Raw genomic sequence first — 13,169 nt, forward strand, 5'->3', positions numbered from 1 at the left:
GAGCTCTTAGTGTTAGATATTTATTTAGGAACATATTAATTCATCCAGATGTTTGATCACATTAGTTCAAGACTTAAAACACAGAACACAAAAATTCACCATGTCAGCGTTTTTTTCTTGTGTGACGTGGAGGGTGAGTGAGAACATGAAGTGCAGACAAACTTATCTGGAGACCGCAGAGTTAGTGTTGCAAATGTGTGGCCTCTCAGTCGTGTTCTGCATTTGGACCTGAACAGGCAGTGGAGTGTGTGGAGGTAGGTCAGACACACTCTACACAAACATTAAACGAACAGTGCAGCGTTCTATCACAACATACCGATGTATAAAAAAAGGCTCCTTCGGCGATAAAAGTAGCCGCAATCACAAGTTTGTCATTAATGACCAGTTATGAAGGAAAAGTTCTCAGAAAATATCTTGAAATAAATTCTTCTATATGTCCTCTTATTTGGGATTAAAATGTCTAACATTAACAATCTGCTCTTACACTTTCGTCCTGCAGGTCCCATACTGCACTGCAACAGTTGACGTTACATTTAAGTTAAAATTATAATAATTTACAACTATATGATGTGTTTATTTATTCATTTTTACTTTAATTTACACAGAACCCTGTCCTTTCAATGCATATAAAATACATTTGTTTTCATTCATTGTAGTCAAATCATTTCCTTAATAATACATGTTCTGTAAAAACACGATAAAAACCAAAAATATGAAAAACGATGATGAGAAACATTGTTTAATCAGATCAAAATATTGGAGTCAACTCTCATAAACGTAACGCTTGTTCCTGCTCGTGTTTCTTCGGAGACGGAAGTGAGCAGCGCTCGCTCTGAACTGGTGAGATACAAAAACCAACAACATGTGATCGTACACCGGCGTGTTACTGGGACTTGAAGCAGGACGAACATGTCCCGCCTTTATCCTTCTCTAGCTGTGGCGTGACGGTGTCGGCGTCCTGTGACTGCAGCATGTCGCTCTCGCTGGCGATGATGTGTTTGACCAGGCAGTTGGCGGCCTCGTCGATGTTGATGTTTTCCTGAAGAAAAATACGTTATTAATAAGATAATTCAATGAGTTTGAGGAGAAATATTACCAATGCTAATGCTAGCGAGTGCTAACTACAAACCTAGCTAAGTAAACTAGCTAAGTTAGCGTACACCCCAAAATCAAGTTACTCTATGTAAACTAAAAACTAGATAATATAATTGAATGTTATAATTTATCCATATGAGATGATAATCACGTTATAAAATACATATTTTCATGATAATGAAATAAAGAAACATGTCAGATGGAATTTAAAAAATATTTTTTCATATATTATTTTAAATGGATTTCTGACTTTGAGCATTACCTGTTTTGTTTTTTTAAATATATAGGTTTATAAATACTAATATTTTCTCATGCATTTTGTAATGATTTAAAAAGAACAGTATCATTTAAAAATGGATTTATCCAACGCAAATACTAATTAAAACCTGAACAAACAATAAAATGTTAAAAAAAAAAGAAGTTATTTACAGTTAAAATTTTCTTTTTGTATTATAAGAGATAAACTATACAAACAACTAATACCAGAATTAAACAATTCTGCTGATGATGTTAAAAAATGAATGGTACAGTATAAATAAATTAAATCTGTGAAGTCCCATCATGCACTGCAACAGTGCTTTCAAGACTGAGTATGTTTGAATCCTGTTTGTTGACAGGAAAATTAATCCTGGGCTACATGATGTAACAAATAGCAGGATTAAGAATTGAATTGTCGATGAGTTCATTCAAACCACCATAGCATGTTCATAAACTTAAAAAGGAGACAAACAGAAAAAATTGTGTCATTTAAACATCAGCTGTGTGTGTGACTCCATTATGTGTTACCACCCGGCTGTGAGATTCCTGTTCCGACTCAACAGCTATATCTGGACCGCGTGCTGGTGGGTTAGTGTGAAAGTGGGCCACTAACCTCCCTTTCATTTTTTTTGGCCCCAAATATGGATCGTTCCTGTCGCCATTAATACTGTTATTATCTCAGAAGTGACATCATTATAAGTAATGCTGGTCTGATAAAGCTTCATGAAGCAGTGTCATTATTTTCAGAGTCCAAAAGATGGCGGTCTCTGCACTGTTTTCCTTTGTTTTGAACAACTGTTCTAACTCAACATCACATAATTTAAACTTATGGCACCACCTACTGACCTCTCAACACCATGACACTGCTTCATGAAGCTTCATCAGCTCATCATCTAATAAAAAATACCTACTCTAATGTGTTATTACCTCTGTCTATGTTGTTTATATCATGCGAGCTACTCACAGAATGCTCCAGTCAAAATAATATACAGTAGCAACAACAGAAAAGCAAAACATATATTGATATATTTATACATATATTAAGAATTATTTAGTGTCAATAAAGTAACTATTCTAACAGATTATAATAAAAAAGTCAGATGTCAACAGGCAAAAATCTAATATCTGAAAATAATAATGTGAATGAGTGAACTGATGACGTCAGTAAATGACGGTAGATGATACACATCTACTTTTGTAAGATCATGGGATCTAGCTTTGATAGACTGGTATTATACATTGATGTATTGACCTGGTTTGTGTGCCTTGATTTACATGTGTCACGTATGTTACGATAATTTGAATTTTAGTTATGTTTGTGCATCATCACCATCCTCACCTTTGCCGACGTCTCGAACCAGCCCACAAATCCGTTGTCCTGGCAGAACTGCTCCATCTTTATTCCGTTATTGGTCAGGACGTCGCGGCCCTGGTCGCATTTGTTAGCCAGCAGCACGGTGGCTATATTTTCCCCGTTGGCAAGAGTCAGTTTGGAATCCAAGTCCTCCTTCCATTTGGTGACGGCCTCGAACGAAGCGGGCCTGGTGACGTCGAAGACGATGAAGGCGCCCATGGCTTCGCGGTAGTACACGCGGGTCATGTTGCCAAATCTCTCCTGACCTGAGCAACACACGGGAAGGAAAGGAAATCATTTTTTTTCTGCCTCAAAAGTCTCCATTCTTTATCCCCATGTGAGTGCCCGGTTATGCTTGTAAAAATTCCTGAGGGTGAAAAATTAATTTGATAAGCCGTGTTGGAATGTTGTAGACGCACCGATTTTCCCATCCGTGAATTCACAGAAGGGAATGCGACTCACAGCAACAAGGTTGCTGGTTTGCTTCCAGCTTGACTTTTTATTTCCATGCATGTTTGCCAGTCAAATAACGTACTCGAGTGGATTAAGAACTTGTCAGTAGGTGTGAGTCTGTGTCTGTGAGCCTGTGAAAGACTGGTGACCTTTTCAGGGTTTCCCCCAGCCTTCATCCCGAGGTAGCTGGGATAGACTCCAAAAACCCTGCAGTCCGATAGAGGAATCAGTGGTAAAAAAGGAATGAATTGACAGTTCATTTAGACTGTGGTTCTTCAAAGATTTCAACCAAATTACTTCATGGTTTCTGGTGAACTTATTCTGACTTCCGTTCCCCCGAAGGCCAATTTCATTTTGAACCACAGAGAATGGTTTTTGGCCCAGGAAAATGTAAGTAGGCTGATCTCCTAAATAACAGTAAAAAATAAACCAACTTGTGTTTCAGTGATGATCAGTGTTGATGTTATTTTATCTTGGTTTTATCCTGGTCTATTGACGCTCCTGAGCCAAAGACTGGATTGGTATTTTCAGAGCACGCCTGTGTAACAGACCCCATGACCCTCAGGCCAAAAATAGAAGGTCTTGAGTTGTTTATTTGCTTAAATGGCAGACACTGAAGGTGATTTATCGCAGGGATGTCAGGAGAAAAGCTTCATCCTATGTTTGACATGAATGCAAACAAACGTCTAGCTTTTTTAATTACTGTTATGAAAACACTACGTTAACCATGGAGTTGACAACAGAAAATGTTTTGGTGACAAGACTTGGATTTCCCTAATTCCTAATGGTTTAACATGATCATCCCACCGCTAACACCATTTGTCACAGAGAGAAAATGGAGATAACTGGCAAACCTTAACACCTGATGAGAACCTTGTGTCTTTATTATTTTATCCTGTCAAAATAAATATATTTACAACTTTATTGACACTACGCAGTCGCAGGAACAATGTTTGTGAAGACAAAGTCAAGTTAAAGAAAATTAACCAAATGCGCAGCTTTCTTTCACATAAGGTCTGCCTATTGAGTCGAAGCACTTAATGATGTAATTGGATCAGCAAGCTGTTAATGGAAACAGCTGACTTGGTGTTTGCAAGATGGATGGATTAAACTCATTTAAAGTTGTGAAGAAGTGAAGCAAGACCTTCATCACAGAGGGATGTGTTGATGCAACTAACACAGATGCACCTGGACCCTGGCCTGGTCTCCTAGATCTCGGGGCTACCTCACAGACCGACCAAGGAACCTCAGGCTGAAGGACATCACACTGTGGGGTGCAGTACAGGAGCACCTCAGGGGACAGTCCTGGCCCCTCTCCTCTTCATCGTATACACTTCAGACTTCTGCGGACACTGACATTGTTGGACGCATCAGGGACAACAGCAAGGACGAGTACAGGGGTCCGATACGTGACTTTGTGGACTGGAGTGAGAGGAACACTTCAAATACCAAGGAGAGGGTCTTTGACTTTGGGAGGTCCAGGACAAAGCCACGTCCAGTGTCCATCAGAGGCGACGAGGTGGAGATAGTTGACAACTATAAGTACCTCGGTGTGTGGCTGGTCCCGCAACACAGACCATGTATATAAGAAAGTTCAGAGTAGACTGTACTTTCTGAGGAGGCTCCAATCATTTCATATCTGAAGGAAACTCCTCTGCAAGTTCTATCAGTCTGTGGTGACAGGTGTCCTGTTTTATGCTGTGGTGTGTTGGGGTGTGAAAGTGTCCAAATACTATCAGTGGTGCATAGCTCGTGCCTCTGCTTTTCGTGTGAGTCCTCAGATTTATTTGTATTAGTTCCATTTTCCAAGAGGCATTAAATAAAAGAGTGAGCGCTTTTTGTATGATTCCGAGAAAAGTTCTTCAGCTGTTTGATTTTGGATTGTGAACTGGGAAAACGGGAGATTAAATTCAAATTAAAAATCCGATTGTGTTTTCCTAGAAACTGTAATAATGATGAATCAAGAGCATTCACACCTCAACGCCGTCATAAACTTGTAACTAATGTCAAGGGTGGAGGGGGTGGTGGGGGGCACAATAAGATCTTTCTGTAAACAACAGATCAGGCCTCAAATCTCCCTCACATGAGCTGCAGACACATGACTGCTTACAGGAGAAGGAGCACAGGAGGGGCGAGAGCAGCAGGTCTTCAAAAAAAACCTCAGCAGACACTCATGTGAGAAGATGATGTCGCCTTAAGCTCTGGAATTTCACTTATGCCCTCAAAACATACATTGATATTTGAATGATTTAGAAAAAAGAGTTTAAAGCAACTGAAATACATATGAGAATAAAGTTCTGACCTAAATATTAGCCACACAAACTCAACTTATAACAGGGTTTTTTTTCAATGAAAATAAAATAAAATCCGTTTGGACAGAAGTAACTTTTACTTAAGTGAGTGAATTTAAAATAAAAATCTTAAAAAAAAAAGTTTACCTGCGATGTCCCACAGTTGGAGTCGAACCGTCTCCTGGTCCCAGTTGAGCACCTTGAGAGCGAAGTCCACGCCGATGGTGGCTCGGTAGTTGGGGCTGAAGTTGTGATGGACATACCGCTTGATGATGCTGGTCTTGCCGACCCCGAGGTCTCCGATCACCAGAATCTTATAGAGATGCTCCTTCGTGTGGTTGTTCTGCATGACGGCCGAGCGCTGAGCACGAATTCACCGGCATGGAGGAGAGGAGGGAGGAGAGGAAGAAAAGGACGGAGGTCGCGAGGAGAAGTGAAGCCAGGGCTGGGATGGACTGGGAGGGACTGGAGCGCCTGGCCCACACACGCCTGGACCTTGTGACCGACTCTGTCTGCAGCGGAAAGACCTCCAACTGGATCAGAGTCCTCTGACGTTAAAACGCATTTTTTTTGTATTTCTTAGATAATTTATTATTAAACATTGACCTTTTTTGACACGTGACGCACGAGAGTTTATGAAACATCACTTCGTAGACAAAGAGTTTATTTAATAAACTTTTGATCTGATAAAGTTTATTTAACCACTGAATTTATTTATTTTTTAAACCAGAAAACCATTTAAATTGAGTTATAATACCTATCAGTTTATTCTTAATTAGATGTGGAAAAAGTATTACATATCAAATTAATTTGATGGCATCAAGTTAAGGTACCGCATAAAACAGTTAAGATTAGATTGACCTTGTTTAATCTCTCTAAAGATCTCCTTCAGGACATTAGGTTTCAAGTTCACAGCAGATGAGTTTCATAAAAAGTACAAAGTTAAAATAAAAACAAATTGCAAATATAGAGTATAGATGAGAGAAAAACTTCAAAAAATCTGCACTCCAGCTTCTCTGTTCAATAAAGATAGTTTTTGGAGGATGACTGTCATCTATGAAGGACAGTTGTCCAAAGAGTTCCTCTCAACCGTCAAGTGAGTACAGCTAAATGTCAACCACAGAGCCAGCCCTCCTGGTCAACCTGTGGACACATCCCCACCCAACACAAAAGAAACTGGCCACCACAGACTGTGGTAGATGACAGGTAGAACGTGCAGAGGAGTGTCCTTCAGTTAAATGATCAGAGCCTCCTCAGAAAGTACAGTCTACTCTGGACTTCCTTATACACATGGTCTGTGTTGCAGGACCAGTCCAGTTTACTGTCCAGCCACACAGAGGCATCAACTATCTGCACCTTGTCACCTGTGATGGACACAGGATTACCTTCAAATTAAATTTATTTTAGGTCAAAAACCCTTAAATTTAGAGGAATTTGTCATTGAGATTTAGAGGTGGTGAGTGAAAAAAAACAAAAAAAAACAGGATGTTCCACACAAACATGTCATTCAAGTGTTTATTCTTGACAAATCAGTGCATGTGATCACAGAACCATTGAGACAAGCAAAACAAGGTTGTAGAATATCCCTTTTCAGACTGCAGAGAAATATGGTTGAGATCAACTGAAACCACCCACATCTCATACAAATCTCCCAACATCCCTTAAAAATGACCGCCTGATTCCAGCAGCCGTGACATCTTTGGTGGAATAATAAAATATTATTTTCCAAAAAGTCAGTAAAGGTGCATGACTTTAAAGCAACAGAATTTGGCAAACATTTGTGTACCAGCCATGATCAGATTGTTATCCCTTTTCAACTGCAGATCAGTCTGCACTCAAAAGTTCAGCCTACAATTTAGGGATGGGCTGTGCTGCTACAGCGATGCTCTCAATGGAACACTCGTCGCTTCCACGGCGGATCCTGAAGAAGCCATCTTCTCCCCACGTGGCTCCCCAGCTGTTCTTGACGATCCAATACTTCTGTCCAGTCATGTGACAGCGTCCGTAGCCAACCAGCAGCACGGCGTGGTTTGTCAACTCGAATGGATTGAAGGGGTCCATGAGGCCAGTGTGGTGGTAGATGCCCTCTTTGTAGTGCATGAAGTCAGGGTAAACCTGCAAGCAAGAATATAGGTAAACGTTCCTGTTTGACACAAGCAGGTCACATTAGATGTGATGATGAACTCATTTAAATAAAAACAAAACAACCATTAGAGGAAAGATTTAAGACTTAATTTCCTCTACAAATGTTGCAGCGTTACTGGACACCAAGACTGATTCATACTCTACTCATTTCTACCAGTCAGACACTTCTATTACTTCCTCCTCCAGGCAGCCACATAATAGGAACTTAGACATGTCATGGATTTAAAGAAGTGTGCCGATATACTTTCTTTTAATATACTCAGACAAAAATGAGGTTCTAATAGTTGGTCAATAACATCTTAAATCCAACTAATTATCTAGCTTTTCATAATCTACTTCCTGCTGCTAGAACCAAGGCGTTTTCCTTGCCATGTATGAGGCTCACTTGCTGCGATTGGACAAATCTCTAATCTTAATTTAAACCCAAAAACAAGTCAAGAAATCCAAGCAAGTGTTTCAGAAATTATACGTTTGTACCTCGAAGGCGACCGCTATTGGACCATTCTTGACCAGTTCCAACATCATGGCCGTCTCGCTGCAGCCGCCATAAAAGCCTCCAACATAGTTGTACTCTGCTGTGTAGACGCGACCGCAGCTCTTAGGAACGCCACACGGAGAGTCCTCGGCCATGTATGGGAAACACGACTCGTCCACCACTCCAAAGTCCTGGATGTACTTTCCTATCAGGTACGGGAAGCCGCCGTCACAACCTGCGGAGAAAAAAAACCAAAAAAAAAAAACCAAGCAAAGCTGGTTTAATAACATTGACCACACAACCATAAGCTCAGCAGCATTCAGACGTTTACCTTGAGAATACTCCGAGCAGGAGACCACCTGTTGGGGGCTGAGGATTGGGGTTTCACTGTTGTTTGTGAGGATACGGATGCGAGACTCCAGCATTCCCATTGAAGCAAACGAGTAGCAACTTCCACATGAAGCTAGAAGACAGATAAAAAGGTTAGCCCTCAGTCAATAAGGAAAAATTGTGGGTTAAAGAACAAATGTAGATACACTGGAATAAATAATCTACTATGAAGTGAAATTATACTGAACCGAGCCTACAAGTATGCTTTACAAGATCTTGCCAAGATCATCGTCCATAAATGGACATGAACCAAGACATTGAAGAGTTTCACTTCCTGTCATGAAGCTTTCCTGTTGATTAGTCATGAACGAATAGAACTCTTGCTGTCATTTTAATTATATTCTTAACTACACAACTTTGTCTGGACGACCCACCCAGAGGGTCGTGTGACCACCAGACTGCTTTACAGTAGTGGGTCAGACTATATACGGTGCAGACTTTAACTTCACAGAAGATAAAAACGAGAAACTGGACAAAAAAATATTTAAAAAAAAATTGAAGTTAGAATAAAGTATAATTAATTAGTTCTTGTACTTTTATGTTCTCATCTTTATGAATAATTGGACGCCAAACCCGGCAAGTCATAGCGACAGTTTCCACCAATTTAAAAGGGCACCGACAGGTTTCACGTGTCAAAAGAAACAAGTTCAATTTATTCTGTGCAATTAAACAAGGCCCACAAATCCACCTGCCTCACATGGTCACTAGAGAATATGGCCTCGACAGCACAGCGGCTTAGATTGAAGTGACACACTCCAGACCTTTATACACAACACCTCTCAAGACACTCGAGTGGCGCACACACATAATTCCTCCACACAAAGTGGGGTCAAGGAAAAAAAAAAGCAGGAAGACATTTGTGAGGGTCTCAGCTAAACTGGACATGCAATAGTTCAACTTATTGGACTTTGGATTGAAGTCAACCTTTAACAAATGGACGCAAAGATGAAGGTGATTACCTTGGTTCCTGACGGGGCTAAGGAAGTTGACTCCACCAACATTCCTCCAGTCCCAGTGCTCAGGAAGAGAAGCAGCCATCTTTGCCAAGTCAGCCGTTACAGGAAATGTGCCAACACGTCTGGAGAAAAAAAAAAAAAAAAAAAGGTTCCAATAATTTGCATGTTGAGTTTTTAAATGTATAGAATATACTCACCTAGGGATGCGAGAAGCTGGTCCTCCAGCTCTGTAAAGCAGTTCTTGCAAAGTGTACTTCTCGTGCTCTGCGTAGGAAACAGCCTTCCAGAGGTTCTGAGCAGCGTTGATGGAGTCGATGATCTCCAGGTTTTGCTTGTAAGGCATCTTGAGCAACCTGGTGAGAAGACAACGTTAAGTCAACTTGTGGAACACTTAAGCGAACAAAACATTATACCTTCTGTTGTATAATGGTTTGAAATCAACCTGAGGTGGCGTTGGCTTCAACTTCTTTCCAGAGAAACAGGCCCAGTTGTTCCCCAGGACGTCATGGACCCACCCTGGCAGGGTCTGGTCACAGTAGCTGGTCACTTTAGAGCCTTCTTCTGTGTACTGAACCGGTGAGGGGAGAAAAAAAAAAAAAAATCCCATGCAAAACATTAATGTAGATTAAAATTGAGGCATGAAAATAAAGTTTAAAAGAAAAAAGAAAGTAGTCAGCAGTAGACAGAGGGTGACAAACTGTCATGAGTGGAACAAGTCATGAGACCGCAGAACCACACAGGAAACATGCATCCGACATGTGAAAAAGGAAATGGACACCATACATTGCAAACAGTGCAAATACAGAGTGTTATACCCTGAACGCAAGAGTAGTTGGTCTAAAATACAGGGAAGATAGTTTTATCAAATATGAAGAAAATAAATAAAATATAAGGACATTTAAAATGTTCTTATATTCTATTGCCAACTCACAGCTTAAGGAAAGTTAAACATAACTTTTTAAATACCATCTGAAATTAAATGGAAAACCAATTCAAGTTAACAAAACTGAATAAAAAGATAAAACAAATTACAGGGGACAATTTTACCCATTTATTTTGACATAAAGCTGACTTTTTAGTCCAACGAAACTTTTCAGATCCTCCATGTAGATTTAAACTAGGTTTCATCTCATTGCCTGTTACTGCTTTCAACCATGAAGAAAAATGTTTAATTCACACTTGCCACATGCTACCAACCAAACATCTAATGTATGTTTGTTTGGATTTTTGTGGTCAAGTGTCCATCTGTAAATTATTAGTATGCCATTATTATGTAGACATTCTAAGATTTGAACATTAAACCCGACATTCATATTTTAAGACTTAAAAAACATGATTTAATACACATCAATGCCAATTATAAGCATATTCTTAGATTGATTAATTGAATGCCCTTTGAGCATTTCTAAAGATCCACAGGGACCATGTAACTATACAGAACTCATTACCTTTTTTTAAATGACTTTAAGTACTCAAGGTTTTTGCTTTGGATACGTTTCAAGTTTTTCTTGTGGTAGATATACTTTACCTTGAAGAAGCCAAACCACTTGTAGCCATTGATAACAACTTCGAAGCCCTGGTTGTAGATGAGAGTGAAGAAGCCGTTGTTTCCCAGCTCATCTGTAGCCACGGACAGCTTGTCCAGGTGCACCATCACAGCACTGCCATCTGTGGCTGGAGAGAGAAACAAGAAGTTGGAGAAGGTGAAACTGAAATAAAAATCTAGCCCTCTGACAAAAACTCACTTTTAAATGTACCTTGATCAATGAAATAGTCTCATAAAACCTGTGATAACCTTTATATTTAACTGTTCATAATACTTCATATTTATAATTCACAAAGTTTAAAATAATGTGTTAAATAACTTTTTAAACACCTGGTTGTTGCGCTTAAGGCTTAAGATTCACTAGAAATAATAAGAAATCTCAACTTTAAAATACAAATGCTCTACAAATACTATACAATACTATGCACAAGAAAAACAAATGAAGGATTTTAAAAAAGAGTCCTTAGTTACCTTGACCTGAGCAGTTAATGCTCTTGTCTTGTCCGCCTTTAGACACCTGGAACATCCATGTCCCGAGCAGGTCCTCGTAGGAACAGTTGGCTGGAGTATCGGCGCAGGACCGCTCGGTCCAAACCAGGATCAGAACCACAGCGACGACCCACGATCTCATGTTGACCCGGGACGAGTTGTTTGTCTGCAGCGTGTTCTTGTTTTTCTATTTATGCTAACCTAACTTTTACAAAGACCCCCGCGCCAAGATGCTGCCGGTCGACCTGGGTACAGCGGCTTCAGACAATGAGCTAACCGACTAGCGAATTAGCCTCATCGTTTGAGGGAATACATTAATGATATAACGCATATTTATGAGGCTTTACTCTCAATACAATAGCGTATTTTATATTTTTATAGGTTGTCAAATAATAAACAAACCCGCTATTTACTCAATAAAAGCATATTTAATATTGGATTGTTTAGCGAGCATGAAGCGAAACCGGAAACACTAAATGTTGTCATCTTGCTGTAGTCACTCTTTGTTGGACTCACGTGACATTTGCAGCTGCGCGACAAGGTGTTTTTCAACAACGGTAATTTGTAATTTAAACAAAATAAAAAATCGTTGTAGTTTTTTAAATACACATACAACAGACGTTTTATATTAATAAAGTGAGAAAAAACTCACACTTAAAATATTTTTAATCTAAGGCTTTTAATGGTCAAAAGGTCAGGAAATGTCCCAGCGACTTAGGGCAAGAGGCATGGAACGCCCTGAACAGGATCATCCTATTAGACGTAATGTCAGACTGTCACTCACATGTACTCAGAGGTTGGAGTAAAAATAATAATAATAATAATAATAATAATAGAAAATACTTTTTGAATCAATAATAACAAAATTAAATTGTTTTATTTGCTCACATTATGACTTTGTTTTCCCCAATTTCCCATCAATTAACCTGGGAACGCCCTTTGATCGAGGGAGGAAATCTGAGTGCCAGGAGGAAGTTTGGCGAGCGTGGATCAGACGCAACAGATCCACAGAATTTGCGAGCAGCCAGAAGGTCAGTGAGTCAACATCAGTGTGTTCATGTGTCATGTCTGTGTTCAAGTGTGGTGGAGGACAGAAGTGTTGTCGTCATATTTGAACCACAGATTAAAACCAATGATCCACAGACGTGTCTTAGTTTAGAGGAGCATTTATGACTTGCTATTGATGCATATGTGTGCACATGTGTGTGTGTGTGTGAGAGAGAGAGTGTGTGTTCTGTGAGACAGAGATACTGTGTGGTGTGTGTATGTAGTTTGTGAAAGAGAGTGTGTGTTGTGTATGTGCATTAGTGTGTGTGAAGGAGATTGTGTTATTTTAGTGTATAAGAGAGTGCGTTGTGTGTGAATGTTGTTTCTGTTTGTATGATGAGTGTGTATTGTATGTATGTATGTAAGAGAGAGAGTGTGTGTGTGTGTGTGTGTGTGTGTGTGTGTGTTAGAGAGAGAGAGAGATAGAGAGAGAGAGAGAGAGAGAGAGAGAGAGAGAGAGAGACAGTGTGGTGTGTGTATGTAGTTTGTGAAAGACTGCGCTTTGTGTATGTGCATATGTGTGTGTTTGAGAAATAGATTGTGTTCTTTTAGTGTAAAAGAGAGTGTGTGTTGTGTCTGTTTGTATAATGAGTGTGTGTGTGTGAGAGTGAGAGAGATAGAGTGATAAAGTGTGTGTGATAAAGAGAGTGGTGTGTGTGAGAGATGGAGT

At 39.7% G+C, this 13,169-nt stretch overlaps 2 protein-coding genes across 2 annotated transcripts; both read right to left on the minus strand.

Annotated features, from left to right (window-relative positions):
• Positions 1-854: 854 nt before the first annotated feature.
• On the minus strand, positions 855-5,804 carry rab38a (RAB38a, member RAS oncogene family). Its single transcript, XM_087796096.1, has 3 exons — positions 5,599-5,804; positions 2,693-2,973; positions 855-1,039 (listed from the first exon to the last, which is right to left on the minus strand). Exons 1-3 carry the CDS (start codon positions 5,798-5,800, stop codon positions 884-886), a joined length of 639 nt encoding a protein of 212 aa, XP_087652222.1. The 5' UTR covers positions 5,801-5,804; the 3' UTR covers positions 855-883.
• Positions 5,805-6,952: 1,148 nt separating this feature from the next.
• ctsc (cathepsin C) lies at positions 6,953-11,645 on the minus strand. The gene is made up of 8 exons (XM_087796091.1): positions 11,435-11,645; positions 10,946-11,091; positions 9,831-9,985; positions 9,615-9,770; positions 9,421-9,539; positions 8,403-8,534; positions 8,074-8,306; positions 6,953-7,566 (listed from the first exon to the last, which is right to left on the minus strand). Exons 1-8 carry the CDS (start codon positions 11,592-11,594, stop codon positions 7,300-7,302), a joined length of 1,368 nt encoding a protein of 455 aa, XP_087652217.1. The 5' UTR covers positions 11,595-11,645; the 3' UTR covers positions 6,953-7,299.
• Positions 11,646-13,169: the final 1,524 nt, after the last annotated feature.

This window comes from Callionymus lyra, chromosome 7 (genome assembly GCF_982586985.1).
Source record: "Callionymus lyra chromosome 7, fCalLyr1.hap1.1, whole genome shotgun sequence".
Taxonomy (NCBI): domain Eukaryota; kingdom Metazoa; phylum Chordata; class Actinopteri; order Syngnathiformes; family Callionymidae; genus Callionymus; species Callionymus lyra.